Below are 18,119 nucleotides of genomic sequence, written 5' to 3' on the forward strand. Positions count from 1 at the left end.
CAAGAATCATGAGATAACGATTTAACAACATGAGCTTGAAGGGCATCGATCAAGGAGACTGAGCTCCAAATTTTACACCTAGTAGGAGTAGCATCTTTACTCTACCCAATTACTTCTTAGGAGACTATTCTTCAAACTTACAAGGTCCAGGCCTTTTAAAGCACCTACCTACATTTAACAAAACTGTCTTATATGCTCAACAGTCTGATTTACCTTAAAAGTAAAAAGAAATGAAATTGACTTTAACAGGGGTAATGAAATGGCGTATGGCTTTTAGTGCCGGGAGTGTCCGAGGACATAACAGGGGTAACAAGTACCCACACTACATGGTCTTTGGTACAAACAAAAGGTTGAAGTTACTGGCCGAAAATCAAAATGTTAGGAGGTAAACACTTGCACTCCTTGAAATTCACATGAAAATACTTAAAACCCTATGTGTGCTTATGACCCGACGTTACAGAGGCTAAGCCTATATTACGGAGGTGACTAAATGGAGAGAAAGTTTACAAAATTAAGAGATGGATTAAAAAGATACAAAATCATAGTCACCTCAATATCTAGTTGAGGGGAAATACAAGAGGGTTCCTCACTCTTTATTCCCTAAGTTTGGTTGTTCTTTAGACTTGTTTGAGAATTTACATTAAGAGATAAATGTTACACTGTGAAAGAAATTTCAAACCTTCTCCTCGAACTAGCTTTCTGAGACTATCACATGTTTACAAACGGTCTGACATTACCTTGAGCTGATGGGCCTTACGGAGATGGACGAGGGAGCCCTTCCTTCTGCCTCCGCTATGAATACACTCTAAAAGTCTTGACTGGAGCGATCACAAAGACAACATGGCCCGCAATCTTCCAGCTTTTATAGCAGAGAGGAAGGTTCCAGATTTCTCTGGGCTGAAGCCCTGACACACCCCCCATTTTCATTGGACAATCAAATAAATAACAAAAACAGTGATTGGTTACTTAAATAAATGTACAAATATTCTTATTGGCTAACATATTAAGTTGGCGGGAAGAGATAGAAGTGTTGATAACTTTAGAACACCAAAAACAAACTATAAACAATTCAGTTTAGGAAACCTTGACCCACAAAATTACTTTGAAAATTAATATTTCATCTTCACCCCAGAGGGCGCACATAAGTTGATAGTTAATAGAGCAAACGCCTGAAAAGCCTCACATCTGATCTGTTTTTTGACATGCTCTATTGGTGGAAAAATATCTAATTCCCTCTTGGGAACTTAGAATTTCCATAGCGACATCTGTCGAGAAACGTTCAAACTATTTCCGAAATGAGTTTCAGATTTCCTGTTATAGATGGCCTTCTACAAGGCGCTAGTTTTAAATGCACGAGGTGGGTGTACCTCCGGTACAATTATTATTATTGTCTGACTCATTAGCTGAATGGTCAGCATTGAGTCCTTCGGTTCAGAGAGTCCCAGGTTCGATTCCCGGCTGGGTCAGGGATTTTAATCGCATCTGATTAATTCTTCTGGCTCAGGGACTGGGATTTGTATTTGTCTCAACAGTTTCCTCTTCATATTCAGACGACGCACTACACTACCAATCACCGTAGAAACATGCAATAGAGATTACATCCCTCCGTACAGGGTTGGTGTCAGGAAGGGCATCCTGCCATAAAACAGGGCCAGATTGCCATGTGTGATACAGTTCACACCCACAACTGTACAGATATGGGAAAAGCAGTAGAAGATGATGATTTATTATTATTATTATTATTATTATTATTATTATTATTATTATTATTATTATTATTATTATTATTATTATTATTATTAAAAGGAACAAACAAGTGATAAATCCAGTCATATACAGAAGTAAAAACATGAATAGGATCACACAATAGGATAGGATAAATATACAATGACATGTCAGCATTGTAAGAGGGAGTAATAAAAAAGAAGACAAAGTCAAACATAAAAAACAAAAGGACAAGGACAATCTCCACATCATCATCATATAGATAGCTCTCTCTTTAAACTCCCATCTTCTACACCAGTTTCTTCTCATTCCCCAATGAGCTCACTTCTACTTCCCAGTTTTCTTAAGAGGGTGGGCTTCAGCACTCATTGAGTGCCAAATGTATGTACAGTACCATAATGTGTATAGATCAAAGTAAAGGATTCTTCAAATCAGATTAAAATTTTCTCACAGGTTGTAGTTTGGTGAACTACTTGGTGAAGGTTATTGTTTTAAAAGGTCTAACTTGGAGGTTATCAACTCCAAGGAAATATGTTTGTGGCTGATTAAGTGAAAAATGAATTTTCTAAAAACTATGTTACTAACCTGAAAGGGTTTGCATACTTAATTTACAGATTATTTCAATGATGAAACTTCCTTACATTTTTCTGGATGAGATAGAAAATGAAACAGAATAGTGATAGAACTGAATATATGCTCCCCATTGTTGTTCAGAAATGAATTGCCATGTTTTGTTTCTTCAGTATTCTGTTGTAATTGAGCATCAAACATCAGAGATTAGGTATGGTCAGAGGAGACTGATATCTTGACCACTAAGCTTGCTATACGTAGAAATATTTGGCCATATACAAACTTTCAATATCACATTTCACAGAAAACTAGCATGAATTTGGACATAACCTGAACATAATAATGCACAGGATGTGTTTGAGTATCACTTGGGCGTTTTCTGAATATAATTTTCATAAGGTATATTAGACATTTGTAATATAAATTCTTGAAATATAAAAAATATGAAAATTAGTTTTAGCTGCTGTATGCTGCATTGAGAACTGTTGTATCTGTTGAAACAACTAGAGCAATTTGTAATTTGGCAGTAAATACATTTTTCCTCGCTGTTTTGGACTATCCTAAATATGAAGCTTCACCAGATGCCTAGGAATTAGAAGACCTTTTATTCACTTATGAAGAGTTGTTTGTGGAATGAGGTGTTCCACAAGCAATCCCAGAGTATTCTTTGTCACTAGGACATATTTTCAATTGCTGTTGAACATTGAACTCTTAGGCAGATAAGAAAATAGGTAGGAAAGTTGCTGCAGATAGTAGTAGATCTGCAGAGGGCAATAAATTAAAATCTTAGTAAGTGGAGGAATTAAATGTGGATTTAATGCTGATTTTGAAGACAACAGTGAAACTCTGAAGATAATTTTGAGCTGAACACTAAATGATACTTACCTTCAGTATTTTGTTTTTAAATTGTACATTTGCTATTTGGAAAATACAAAGGTCATTTGAAATAACAAATATGATTAATATCTGTGTACATGTATTACTGGTTGTATTCTTACAATAGTAATACAGTACTCTGCTATGTGTATAAAGAGGGGTGGGGAGAGTGGGGGGAAGTATTACTATATTTCTGCAGGTTCACAGCTGACACTTATATGAGCATTAGTTCTTGAGGAGGAGGCAATGAGCAAGAACACATGTACTGCCTCTTTCATTTAACTATTAGCTAGTGCAGTTTTCTTAGAATACTATATCACCATAATTACTCTTTGTATTTCCATCCTTCACAATAGCTTCATCATCTTGTAATTATTACCAAAAATATCTAAATTTTCATCTTTCTACAACTTAAACTATTGAATCTGCTCCATAAGTTGTCACACTTCTTCATTCTAAAAAGGACAACTTGCATTTTGATATATGTTCAAATTTCATGGATGTTTTAATATGGTAAACTGTAGTATATTAGTCTCATAGTACTGTATTAAGACAATCTTAGAATGTCTATTTTAATGTTTGCAAATTATTCTTTTAAAATGAATCCCTTTTTCTTCTAAAGTAAATATAGAGTAATTTATGTTCAGGATACAGAACAAGGGAATGGTGAAGGAGCAGAACCTGAGCAGCCCGACATTGTCCAGCCACCTGCAGGATTTGCAGATTCACCTGATGGCCCTAGAAGTAAGCCTGCTTCTGGAGGACGGTTATATAAGAAACTTGAGAAGCGATTTCGTTCTGAAGAACGCGGAGGACATGGAGAACGACGTCACCATAGCCGGTTCCGCTGTGAAGGTGCAAGAGCCAAGTCAGAAGAAAGAGGACGTGAAGATCGTGTCAAGATAAGGTGGGTTTGAACTTCCCTTCTTATGTTATATCACCAACATTATCTTCACCACCACTGTCAGCTGTAGCAAAGCACACATTGACCTGCAAATTAGACATGTCCTTGATCACCTGTACATTACTATAACAAAAGTACACCATCTAAATACATGAGTGTCCAAAAGTTAAGCACAAGTTACGAGTAAGCAGGGCAACAGGAAATAGACCGCAAATCACACGACATATGCACCTACCAACCTTATGTGTTTGCTCTGTATATGAAAGGAGTGTTCCCTGCTTTGACTAGTGGTGTAACCGCAAGGTAAACACAGCCAGTGCCTGCGCCTCATATTCCCTCAGTCGTGTTTGCCCTGTTATAGTGTGCGTAGTGTAGCCTCATGGTGAACATGACAACATAATGGCACAACGACACCATTTGGACCCCGTTTTGCAGGGTAGAATACTCGGCCACCTAGAAGCAGCCCAGACACAGACCGAAGTCGCCGTATCCTTGAATGTGCCACAAAGTGTCATTTCCAGGCTTTGGAGACGATTTTGAGACACAGGAGATGTTACTCGTAGGCCAGCACCAGGTCAACCAAGGGTAACCACCCCATAGCAGGACCGATATCTGGCCTTAACCATCCGACGAATCAGAGTGCACCTGCAAGACAATTGTCAGCGGAGCTTGCAGCCATCTCAGGAGTTGTCGTTTCCTGGCAAACTGTGTACTGGAGGCTCAGAACAGCAGGGCTGTTTGCCCGACGTCCAGCGGTGTGCGTCCCGCTGACTCCAGCACAGAAATGGGCCCATTTACTGTGGAGCCGTCAACATCAAAACTGGACCATGAATGAATGGAGGCATGTGCTCTTCACAGATGCATCCCGCTTCAGATTGCAGAACATTTCCTGTCGCACATTAATCTGGAGAGAACCAGGTAGCCGATACAACCGCAGGAACCTCATGGAACGGGACCAGTATGGTGTGGTGGCATCGTGTGTGGGGCGGCATCATGTTGAATGGCCATATGGACCTGCACATCTTCATGGGTAGTCCAAGGAACACTGTTAACGCTCGGAGTTACAGGGATGTGGTACTGAGACCACATGTTTGACATGTTTTTTGCTAGTGGCTTTACGTCGCACCGACACAGATAGGTCTTATGGTGATGATGGGATAGGAAAGGCCTAGAAGTTGGAAGGGAGCAGCTGTGGCCTTAATTAAACCTCTCATGCATGAATTTTGAAATAGAATTTTTAAAAATTAATTCTCATGTTTCTAAACAGGAAATACAATAAATGATACCATCTAACAAAAATTTCAACAGCCAGTCTGAGTGGCTCAGACGGTTAAGGCGCTGGCCTTCTAACCCCAACTTGGCAGGTTCGATCCTGGCTCAGTCCGGTGGTATTTGAAGGTGCTCAAATACGACAGCCTCATGTCGGTAGATTTACTGGCACGTAAAAGAACTCCTGCGGGACTAAATTCCGGCACCTCGGCGTCTCTGAAGACTGTAAAAGTAGTTAGTGGAACGTAAAGCAAATAGCATTATTATTATTATTAAAATTTCAACAAATTGACTGCTACAACTGTCCAAAAATGAGAGGCCTCATATGAGGCTTAAGTGTACCAATGACATCTTTTAGATTACTAGCAGTATAAATAGATGGATTGCAACAGGTATCTAGAAAACATGGTTTAGCCATCTTATTGTAATGTTTGCTCAAATATAAATTATAATACATCCATATACTGTAAATAGTAATAATAATAATAATAATAATAATAATAATAATAATAATAATAATAATAATAATAATAATACATAAATAGCACAGCAAAATAATTGTCATTCCAAATCAGTTTGTACTGCACAGATGAATCTTTATAATGTATCTGAGGAATGTAAAAACTGTATGTATAGTGGAGTCATATCTTCCTTGATTCTTCCCCTGAATGATGAAACACAGTCGTCTTGTTGCTTATTCCAGCATGTTGTCAGTATGGTGTAAAGTCTTGTACCATGTGTCTGACTCCAGTACTGTCTTAGTCTTGAATATCGTAAATAGGTAATCATATAGTTGATACCGAAATACGCTTTCAGCTCTGGGACTGTAAGTCTAAAATTTTCTCTACCCTTCTGGATGGCATACAAATTACTTTTTTTTTTTTGCTAGGGGCTTTACGTCGCATCGACACAGATAGGTCTTATGGCGATGATGGGATAGGAAAGGCCTAGGAGTTGGAAGGAATCGGCCGTGGCCTTAATTAAGGTACAGCCCCAGCATTTGCCTGGTGTGAAAATGGGAAATCACGGAAAACCATCTTCATCTTCAGGGCTGCCGATAGTGGGATTCGAACCTACTATCTCCCGGATGCAAGCTCACAGCTGCACGCCTTTACGCGCACGGCCAACTCACCCGGTATACAAATTACTAGCATCAACTCTTTCCTGTATCAACTCTTCAGGGAACATGGATAAAAAATAACCTATAGGCATCCTGCCTTCAACATGCATGTGTGCCCTGAAATTGAGGAATGTTGCCCACAAGACCATATTCTTTCTCACCAAACCACAGAAGTGGCCGTGGATTTATCTGAAGACCATTTATTGTATCGGTTGCAAGTGATGGTGGTTGGTGATAGCTCCTGAGAATCATTTACACTATTGGGTGAACCATCTTCACATTCTCAGGTGGGACCCAGAGTTCATCCTCTGATCCAGAAAAGTCATCTTCTGAGCTTTATGTGTACAGCATGTTATGGATCTCACGTGTTGATAGCATACCCCTCAAGCCTGCATTCTAAAAAAATAGTATAAAATGTAACTATCAGTCACAGCAAAAAATCAATATTATAACTTATAAACATATGGGCCTATTTTAATTTATACTATTATACATATCAAAAAAGTAGGCTACTCTTAATCTTAAACACATTTTAAATATATATTTGGTACCAATAAAGCCGTCACTTTGTTTCTTACGTTGTTCCTCCTGTGAATCATGACCAGGTTTTACTGAGCTGGAAGAACGTGATGGACCATGATCTCCATCCATATCTACGTGGATATAAACAAAATAACAAGTGTTACAGGATGCAATTATCATGCAATCTCCACAAAGGAGAGATAAACTGAACTATATAACAGGAGTAAAATGTAAGGTTAGAATCCATCCTGCACCCTTCAACACAGATAGGCCTCATATGAGGTCTCACATTCAAGCACAAATAACATGATCCACAATAAAGATAGGTGTTATAATGTTATGTATTCATGATTTGACATGCTTTCCAAACCTAAAAATAATTTTACTTACCTCCTAGTTGATATCTGCCGAGCAACACAGGTCACTGAACATTCACAGGTGCAATAACAACACAACTTCAAAAATTATCACAGCAGAGATGCAAGTTCGGGGTCCTTACAGTGCTGCAATCTGTCCCACGCTCATGAAATTATAAAATGACCTTACCTGAGGTCTATGTGTAGCAATGGAAACGTAACAGAAAACATCTGTTGTCATGGAGACCTAGCATGACACTTCAAATATCAATTAATTTTAGACCTCATATGAGGCTTTCATGCACGAGAGGGTTAAGGTATAACCCAAACATTTGCCTGGTGTGAAAATGGGAAACCACAGAAAACCATCTTCAGGGCTGCCAACAGTGGGGTTCAGACCCACTATCTGCCGGATGCAAGCTCACAGACCTGCACCCTTAACCGCATGGCCAACTCACCCGGTACATGTTTGACTCTTCAGAGGTGCGGTTGGTCCAGACTTCCTCTTAATGGACGATAATGCCCGACCGCACCGCGCTGCTCTGGTGGATGAATTTCTGGCTGGGGAAGACATTCATCGCATGGACGGGCCAGTGAGGTCTGCAGATCTGAATCCTATAGATCATGCCTGGGATGCATTTGGGAGGCAAATTGCATCCCGTCAGTATCCACCAAGGACCCTCAAAGACCCTCGCATTGCCCTTTTGGAGGAATAGGATCGACTGCCACAAGAGCTCTCGGACCATCTGATAGAGAGCATGCCACGTCGCTGCGAAGGATGTGTGGCCATTAGGGATAACCATACACCCTATTAACAGCATATTTTATTGTAGAAGACATTGCCAAGTTTTGTTAGTTGTTGTCAAAGGTGTACCTTAGCTATCAGAACCTTTCTGACACTGTTTTTTTGGACAAGTTGTGTGACATATGGTGTGATTCAGCTTCCATTTGTTCAGCAATCCATCTGACATTCCTGTCAGGCAGTATGGCCTCGTTTAGTGATTATGCTTAACTTTAGGACACTAGTGCAGAATCATTATTGTCTAAATATTACCCATTTGGAAAATATTCTAATCTGTAGTATGTAGTAGGAGCAGTTATAAGCCTCTAATATTGAATAATATTTGTGTTCAACTCTCCAAATATTTCCAAGCAAAACCAAAAAAAGAGAAAATTCTCTGTCGCAAAGGCTAAATAGAAAGATACTATAGAAATATTATGTATCTAAATATAACCAACTGCACCTCTTTCCTTCAAACAATTAAAGCTAAACCTAAGAAATTTTTAGGATTTAATTGATTCCTCTTACCTTATTTTGCCAAGTTTATTGCTCTTTTAAGGCGATGTCTGGCATCTGTTCATATATCATGTCCACCCTATATGAGTCTTCCAAGAAATGTAGAACTGTCCAATATTTTCATTCTTTGTCCATTTTTTTTTTTTTTATAATTGTGTTGAATTATACATACAGTAGTTCATTACAAGCACAGGTATATGAAAATTGATTGATGGTGTTCTGCTAGGGGGGTTAAAGACAGAAGTCCCCATTGTAACACTTGTATATCCCCAGTATAAACAAAATTATAGTTTACAATAGGAGTGAAAATATTAGTACCGGTACAAATAATGAAAAAATTCACAGCCTGTTTCCAGTCATTTGACCAGGTCAGGAATGGAATTAATAAAGCCCCATCTAGCAGCGAGGATAGGAATTGTGCCAGCTGCCGAAGCCTGTAGCACTCCGCTGGGGCACTGATTAATGACTGGAGAATGAAATGAAATAATATTGGAGAGTGTTGCTGGAATGAAAGATGACAGGGAAAACTGGAATTCCCAGAAAGAAAAAAAAACATGTCCTGCCTCTGCTTTGTTCAGCACATGAAGAGACCGGGATTTGAACCATGGAACCCAGTGGTGAGAGTCCAGTGCGGTGTCGCCTGAGCCATGGAGCACTTACTACAAGTGATAAGGTGCTCAAATATGCTAGCCTCATGTTGGTAGATATATCAGTATGTAAAAGAACTCATGTGAAACAAAATTCTGGCCCTTCAGCATCTATGAAAAACATAAAAGTAGTTAGTGGAATGTACAATGAATAACATTGTTGCTGCTGCTGCTGCTGCTGCTGCTGCTGCTGCTGCTGCTGCTGCTGTTGTACCTTAAAACATAAATGCCTACTTTACATTTGTGAATTAAAATACAATGAAACAAATAATGTGTTGATGGGTTAGCTTTTCAAATTGCTGCAGTATTGCCATATAGGCCACATTATTCTATGTACCGGGTGGTTCACCAGCCCATTATTTTTAAGGAGGTAGGTAACCCAACTAACGTGTATATCATAGTCGTCCGAAAAACATTAGTACCGATACCTGCTTCTTTATGGCCTTAGTACGATACCGTTTATATATTGCTCACGAATATGGTAGAAATAATTAGCGGCAGTGTCATTTCTATTAAGTAAATTATAGTGAATGTGTAAAACGATCACAGCTGAGAATAACACTATCTTACATTTGGACAGGAAGTGTCTATAAGGACTACAACACATTAACAGTTCACAGTGGCTCACGGTAGCTAAGGTGACTAAAGCACGAGTCACTGCTGTTGCATCAGCGAAGATATGTGGTAGTAGGTTCGAATCACAGATTGGTACACTTTTCTTTTTGATTAACACTGTTTACAGTGACTGTAATATGGCCGCATATCATCCCTTTCGAAAGAGTGAATTATTATTTGGTCCTGAAAAGGACCGTTTTTATCTGATGTTATGTAACCAGGTTGGACTACGACGTGATGGTCTGTAAGTGGGAAGTATGGTACTCTGCATATTCAGAGTAAGAAGTGTTCGAACTGTTGACCACTTTACAGTTTTTGGTCCACCTTGTCAATACACTTTTTGAATTGAAAATTATTTATTCATACACGTTTCATTAAAATGTTGGGCTAAACAAAAGATAGTGTTATATTGGTTTTATTCTTTGATTGGTAGATTTCACTGATGAAGGGAATGTACTATGTTCCTGAAATATTTATGAATAAATGATTTTCAATTATAAAAAGTGTATGAAAAGGTGGACCAAACACTCACTATTTTAAAAATAAATTGAATAGCTTTTGACAAGTCAGAACAGGATCAAATCAAATACCTATTATGGTTAAGTTTATAAACACTTTACAATGTTCATTTAACTTTTTACCATTACAAAGCACGTGGCATACATTCTAATTCCACCGTACTTTCTCCATAAATTAGCAACAACTCAATGTTGAGTAAAGAAATAAGTGCTGTGATGTGACCTGGTAGGTTTGAATTATTAATTATGTGCACTGGATTCGGTAGGATGAGGATTAGAATCCCATGCTGGCCGTCCTGAAAACAGTTTTCCTTGGTTTCCTATTTTCAGCACCAGGCGAATGCCAGGACGGTACCTTACTAAAAGATTAAGGCCAATTTCCGTCCCAATTCTTCCCCCACCTATTCTTAGGGGGAAAATGCCAAATTAGAGCGCACCTCTTAAAATCAATAGCAAAACGTATTTATTATTCTTGTATCCCCGCTAAAATGGAGCACCCCTGTCGTTCAAAAAATTTGCCTAATGCTGGATTTGAACGACTACGCTGCCGATACTCGCACATATTCTGCTCCAGCCCTTGACCGATTCAGCCACGACTTCAACATACAAAATGTTTGCTAGAGGTTCTTGTAGTACTTAAGTGCGGCCGTTCCACCTTGAAAGTTAATATCCATGTCAAAATCTTCAATGAAGATTTATAATGTTCATTTAACTTTCTTATGTAACCGAGCACATGGCATAATCTATTAATTTGGTCATATTACTGGTACCTATGTTATTTCAAGGCGCAACACAACACATGTTTGCAGAATGGTCCATAGTATTTGACAAGGAATTGTGCAGAGTAGTTGTTCCTTTGCTAGTTCCATGGATCAATTTACTGTGATGACACACAGGTAGGGGAGAGCTTTATTGATTCCAAGGAGAAATTTCAAGTTATTTGGTGTTCATAAAACTCAATTATAAGGATCTTTGGATTATACGCATTATTTGGATTGCCTGTCTCCGAAAAAATAAGGTGCTGGTGAACCACCTGGTATATACTGAATACAACCAGCACAAAAAGAAACTAGATGTCTTTGAGCTGTGGTTCAATAAATACATATTGAAGATTTCTTGGACTGACCATATATCCAACTATGAAGAATTGAGAAGAATAAGTAAAGCCAAGAAAAATCAATACCTGGGTCATGTGATGTGAAATCCTAAGAGATACGTGCTCCTTCATCTAATACTTTAAGGGAAAATGTCCGGTAGACGTTTTGAGATGTGGTTTCACTATTCCAAACAAAAGCATCATACCATATGGATTGCCAACATCCAATAATGGATCATCACTTGAAGGAGTAGAAGAAGAACAAGAAGAATTCCATTTAGAAGGGAAAAGTGGCAGGAGGAGAAACATAGTATAGCACAACTCAGCTAACAACAATAGTCAGTCAATATAATGTTATTGTTCATAAGGAGGATATTGTTGCTCATCACACTTTATTTTCTTCCAGCTCGGTGATTTTAGGGCATTCCAGATCTAGGCCTTCTTTTAAAATCTCTCATTCTTTGAGTGATTGGGGTCGGCAGATGCAGAGTGGGTTTCGACCCACAAGTAGCCACGGCTGGTCTGTGATCCGACAGCTCTGCACTCTGACGTTCATCCGAGCAGAGGAGGGGTGACCACGGCTGTACCGTGGCTCTACGCCTCCGTATTCGGGAGATGGAGAGGGGTTGGTCCCCACCGTCAGCTGCCCTGAGAATGGTTCTCCATGGTTTTCCATTCTCCTGCACTAAGACGAATGCTGGGACAGATCCTAGTATAGGCCACGGCTGCCAAACCTCTTACCTTCTCCACACATATCCTTCTCCAATACAAATCCCCTGGCTTGTAAGATAGCGTCACCATCTAAGAGGCCCGCATCCCCCTTCAGGAGAGGAATGAAAACATTTAATAGTAGTAGTTGAGTGATTATTCCTTCTGTTTTTCTTCTTATTTTGAGAGTTACTTTATCTTCCTGATCAATAGGGGCTAATGACCACATGGTTGTGCACCTTATAAAAACCATTAGAGTTCGGAAGCAATTGAAGTAATCAAATTGCTTGTAATGATTACAATCTCAGTAATTTTTAGTTGTAATTTACTTCTTGAAATAAAATTATAATTGTTATGTTCTTGTAATAGTTACATTCTATTAGTTGATATATGATACATCGCATGGAATCAGAAATGGGAAAAGAATGAATGATGATCTTTTTTTAAGTTCTGCTATGGCAGAACTGGTATTTCCTCAGTTCTGTATGAGGTATTTTCTTACCTCTCCAGTACTTTCAAAGACAGCATACTATACCAACAATGTTCTTAATATTAAACTCAGGCATTCCTTCAGGTGTCCATGTAGGGCATCTTTTCAGTAAATGCAAAGGTACTTCCCTCCAAAGACATTGAGGGTTAGCAATGAGAATCTTTAGAATAAATGAATTTATTTGCAAAGTAAATGGAAAACTATTTGAAATACTAAAAGTCATTATCTAAAATAAAAATGATGGGAAAAGGTAATTCAAAATCTCCAAGGTACGAGGGCAAGTCAATAAGTATCTTAAATTTCACTCTAATTGTCTTTAGGTTGGCTCTATGGCGTTGTGTGCTCACCAGCCCCTACATGGCACCGTTGTCCACCGGGCAAGTTGGCTGTGTTGTTAGGGGTGCGCAGCTGTGAGCTCGCATCTGGGAGATAGTGGGTTTGAATCCCACTGTCGGCAGCCCTGAAGATGGTTTTCCATGGTTTCCCACTTTCACACCAGGCAAATGCTGGGGCTGTACCTGACTTAAGGCCACAGCCGCTTCCTTCCTATTCCTAGGCCTTTCCTGTCCCATCGTCGTCATAAGACCTATCTGTGTCGATGCGAAGTAAAGCAAATGGCAAAAAAAAAGAATAGCACCGTTGTCTACGTCTGTGGTAGGTTTCAGCATTATCAGATCAGTACAGCTTCCGCTGTTGCAACACAAATATGTTTGCACCAAGGAAGAACAGAATTCCATAATCCATTTTTTGTGGTCTGAGGTTGAACCAGCAACGGAAATTCATAGAAGACTTTGAGCACAATATGGGGACAATGTTTTGCCACAAAGGATGCTTTCATTCCATGCTCTGACATTTGCTCTCTGGTTCAAAGTGGTGAACCCATATTTCATCTCCAGTGATGATCCGTTTCAGAAATGTTTCACCTTCATTAGCATGACGGTCCAGTAGGTGCTGACAGATTCTCACACGATTGCACTTCTGCTCTTCATTTAGTTGTTTTGGAACCCATGTCAAACAGACTTTGTGAAAGATTTTTTTTTACTTTGCTAGTTGCTTTACGTCGCACTGACACAGATAGGTCTTATGGCGATGATGGGAGAGGAAAGGCGTAGGAATTGGAAGGAAGCAGCCATGGCTTTAATTAAGGTACAGCCCCAGCATTTGCCTGGTGTGAAAATGGGAAACCACGGAAAACCATCTTCAGGGCTGCTGACGGTGAGATTCGAACGCACTATCCTCCGGATGCAAGCTCACAGCCACGTGCCCCTGACCACATGGCCAACTCACCCGGTCTTTTTGAAAGTTAAGCCTGTTATGCATGATTTCATATGCTGAACCATGGCTAATGTGCATATGGGTTGCCACGTCATCAACAGTCACTCATCAGTTATTCAGGATCATATCACGCACTTTTTCAATATTGGCATCAGTTACAGCTGCAGATGGACACCCAGATCTTTCCTCATCTTTCATGCTCGTGCGACCCCTTTTCAACTGTTCAATCCACTGGTAAACACTTTGCTGTGGCAAATTTTGTCCCCGTATTGTGCTGAAAGTCTTCTATGAATTTCCACATTGCAACAATGCAAGCTGTACTGATCTGATAACACTGAAACCTATAATAAACATAGGCAAGGGTGCCATCTAGCAGCTGGTGATCACACAATGCCATAGAGCCAGCCTAAAGACAATTAGAGCAAAATTGCAGATACTTAATGACTTACCTACATATTATGTTTAGCCTCACCTAGTGATGATAGCTAGTGTCGCCTTACTTAAAAAGAAATCACAATATGAAGTAATACCTCTTCCTTGTAAACTTTGCATTATTCCTGTCTGATTTAAAAAAGTCAGTGATTTCCTTAAGACTGGCGTTCTGTAAAATAATATTGTAATTTTAGTGATTACTTGTTGAAAAAGGAATTTGTAATCGTAGTTAAATAAAATATTTTTTCAAGTAACTGTAATTCAGCCCAATTACATTTTTTCATGTAATCTTCCCATCGCTGAAAACAAACATGACAGCAACAACCACCATTGCCAGCTCGCTATCATGATGACGATGCGCCTCTGTTATTATAGCCCATAGGGTAAAAAATCATTTTACATGTAAAATGGTATGGACACAGTCTTGGAAAAGGAGTGCAAGGTGAAAATAAAAAATCTGTAACAAAGGTAATGGAGTGCAGTTGAATGCTACTTGCTTTACGCTGCACCGACACAGATAGGTCTTATGCCGACGATGGGACAGGAAAGGCCTAGGAGTGGGAAGGAAACGGCCATGGCCTTAATTTAGGTACAGCCCCAGCATTTGCCTGGTGTGAAAATGGGAAACCACGGAAAACCATTTTCAGGGCTGCCGACAGTGGGGTTCGAACCTACTATCTCCCGAATACTGGATACTGGCCGCACTTAAGTGACTGCAGCTATCGAGCTCGGTGCAGTTAAATGAAGTCAAGTGATGCAGTAAATATTAGATTAGGAAATGAAGTCTTAAAGGAAGTAGATTCATATTGTTACAGATGCATATTGTTACCTGCATAATAGACTAACTAATCATGGCAGAAGTAAGGAGGACCTATAATGTAGACTAGCACAAGCAAGAAAGCCCTTTCTTAACCTTTCAGGTGGTACATTTCTTTTGAGTAGCTACTAACATAGTGGCACATTTTCCATAAGGTACTGGGAAGTAACATACAGTGAGATACTCTTGTGTAGTATAGTACTTTAATCAGGTTCAAAAAGTACAGAATATGTATCAAGCTGTCAAAAATGATCATTAGTATGAAGGGCAAGGTGTCTGGCTTGCTGAGGAAAGCAATGGGAACTTACAGTGAGATACTTTTAGTTGGTCAGGTATTTTCATCAGGTTCAAAGAAACAAAGTCTCATTTTCAACCTATTAAAATGATTACAGTGCCAAGGGTAAGGAAAGAGAATCTGGCTCAGTGAGGAAAGCAATGGAAAACCTACAATAACATAAGTGACTCATCTACAGACACATCGCTTTCGGGTGTGTACACACTTTGGAATCTGCTATTCAAGTGGTCCAGAATAGGTTTCAGTTTGTAGAGTTTCTTCGGACCACATATGGCTTCATCGTATGCTTCGTTATCGACAAAATGTAAGAATTTGAGGAGATGAAATCTTCTTTCAGAGAACAGCTCCAAAAATATTAGGGTCTCTAATATCTGTCTACGAGAAAGGTAGCTGATGAATGCCTTGTAAGAGAAAGAATGCAAGTAAAGTCATAATTTCATCTTTATTCCTGTCTGACTCGTTGGCTGAATGGTCAGCGTACTGGCCTTCGGTTCAGAGGGTCCCGGGTTCGATTCCCGGCCGGGTCGGGGATTTTAACCTTAATTGGTTAATTCCAATGGCACGGGGGCTGGGTGTATGTGTTGTCTTCATCATCATTTCATCCTCATCACGACGAGCAGGTCGCCTACCGGCGTCAGATAGAAAGACCTGCACCTGGCGAGCCGAACCCATCCTGGGATATCCCGGCACTAAAAGCCATACTGCATTTCATTTCATCTTTATTCCTGTCAGTCCACTGATTCACTCTCGAATATAGTATCAAGGTTGGTGTGCTTTCTAAAAGCTGTTGGGCGCACCGATTGGTTTCCCTACTTATTACTTCTGCTAATTCAGGAGTGATTATCAATTGAAAATATTCTAGCAGATTATTTACATCTTCAGTTTGTACATTTAGTCCAGGTTGTGCAGTAAATGTAAATCTTGGCCATTCAGATCCTACCTTTGTCCATACACCGAGCTGAATATCACCGCTAGTGCTACCGTCACATTCACTTGAGTAGCTTTCACCATTGCACTCGCTATCTCCTGACATTTCAACATGAGTCTCACTATCAGATGACACATCACTCTCTGAATTGTCACAACATAATAAATCAAACAGTTCTTCTTCACGTAGACGTTTCCGAACTCCACTTGCACCTGCCATAATGCACTATTTACCACTCTCAGCAGCCTGGCGGCTGGTACTGGCTGACTGCCAGCTGGGCACGGAACAAAAGAATTTTACCCGATCACGTGGTTTTAGGAGAGTGCTGCTTTAGGAAAAGCTCGAAACTAACATACACACACAAAGGAAAGTGATCTCGGATCCTATGACGGAATAAGTCGTCATACCCATCGCCGAAAGACATTTACAATGTGATGACGGAATATTCCATCATGGCCACTTAGGAAGCCATGCGGCTATATCGCTGAAAGGCATTTACAATGTGATGATGGAATATTCCATCATGGCCACTTAGGAAGCCATGCGGCTATGACGATTTATTCTGTCATTACCATTTCAAAGGTTAAAGAAAGAAATTTGCTCACTATGAACATCGATTTAGGAATTTGAAAGACATTTTTGAAAACTTTCGTCTGGAGCATGGCATTATATGGAAGTGAAACATGGAAGACAACTAGCTCAGAAATAAAGAAGACAGAAGCTTTCGGAATGTGGTGTTACAGAAGAAAACTAAGGGTGAGATGGGTAGATTAAATCACAAATGAAGAGGTACTGCATCGAATTGGTGAGAGGAGAATGATTTTGCAAAATTTGACCAGAAGAAGAAACAGAATGATAGGATACATCTTAAGACACCCAAAACTTGTTCAGTTAGATTTATAAGGAAGTGTAGGCAGTAAAAACGGCAGGGGTAGACCAAGGTATGAATATGACAAACAGATTAGAGTAGATCTAGTATGTAGTAGTTACATAGAAATGAAAAGGTTAGCACAGGATAGGGTGGCATGGAGGCTGCATCAAACCAGTCTATGGACTGATGACCCAAACAACAACATACACAAAACCTCATTTATCCGAATTAAGTGGGACCAGTACTGATCCGGATTATCGAAAATCCGGATAATCTGGAAAACTAAAAAACAAATACAATATATGGTTTAGGCCCTACAACATATTAAGATAAGTTGTACAGTAATGTCTTTTTCAATTGTACAAAAAAAAATATAAGAACACTTTTCTTATATTTACGACTCTGTTTTATGCACTAAAGTAATGTGTGAGCTTTTTCTGTTTTACATTTGTATAGTGTTTGCGTGCAGCATGATCATGAAGACATTTTACTAACATCAGTTCTGCCAGTGTTGTTTCAGTCTGGGATTCTAAATAGGCCATCAGTTTGTCCAGCTGCATTGTTCCATCTCCAGGAGTCATTGTTTCTTCTGATGGAGCGCCGGTTTCTTTTTCGAATTCACCATCACTCTCGTCATTACCTGCCAAGGAAGAAGAGGCAATAATTTATTCATCTGTCATTATACTGTAGCCTGAATTACAGTAATTTTTCAACTAGTCATTTACGTCGTTCACATCCACCTACATCCGAGCATCTAGGAATGCGTGCAAATGTGTCAAGGAACTCAG

At 39.5% G+C, this 18,119-nt stretch overlaps 1 protein-coding gene across 1 annotated transcript in view; it reads left to right on the forward strand.

Annotated features, from left to right (window-relative positions):
• The window catches only part of LOC136857204 (serine-rich adhesin for platelets), a 329,451-nt gene that overhangs the window by 176,838 nt on the left and 134,494 nt on the right, over nucleotides 1-18,119 (forward strand). The window contains exon 18 of the mRNA XM_068224997.1: nucleotides 3,819-4,078. Within this exon, the coding sequence (XP_068081098.1) occupies nucleotides 3,819-4,078 (260 nt within the window). The remainder of the gene's footprint in view (nucleotides 1-3,818; nucleotides 4,079-18,119) is intronic.

Source organism: Anabrus simplex, chromosome 1 (genome assembly GCF_040414725.1).
Source record: "Anabrus simplex isolate iqAnaSimp1 chromosome 1, ASM4041472v1, whole genome shotgun sequence".
NCBI lineage: Eukaryota > Metazoa > Arthropoda > Insecta > Orthoptera > Tettigoniidae > Anabrus > Anabrus simplex.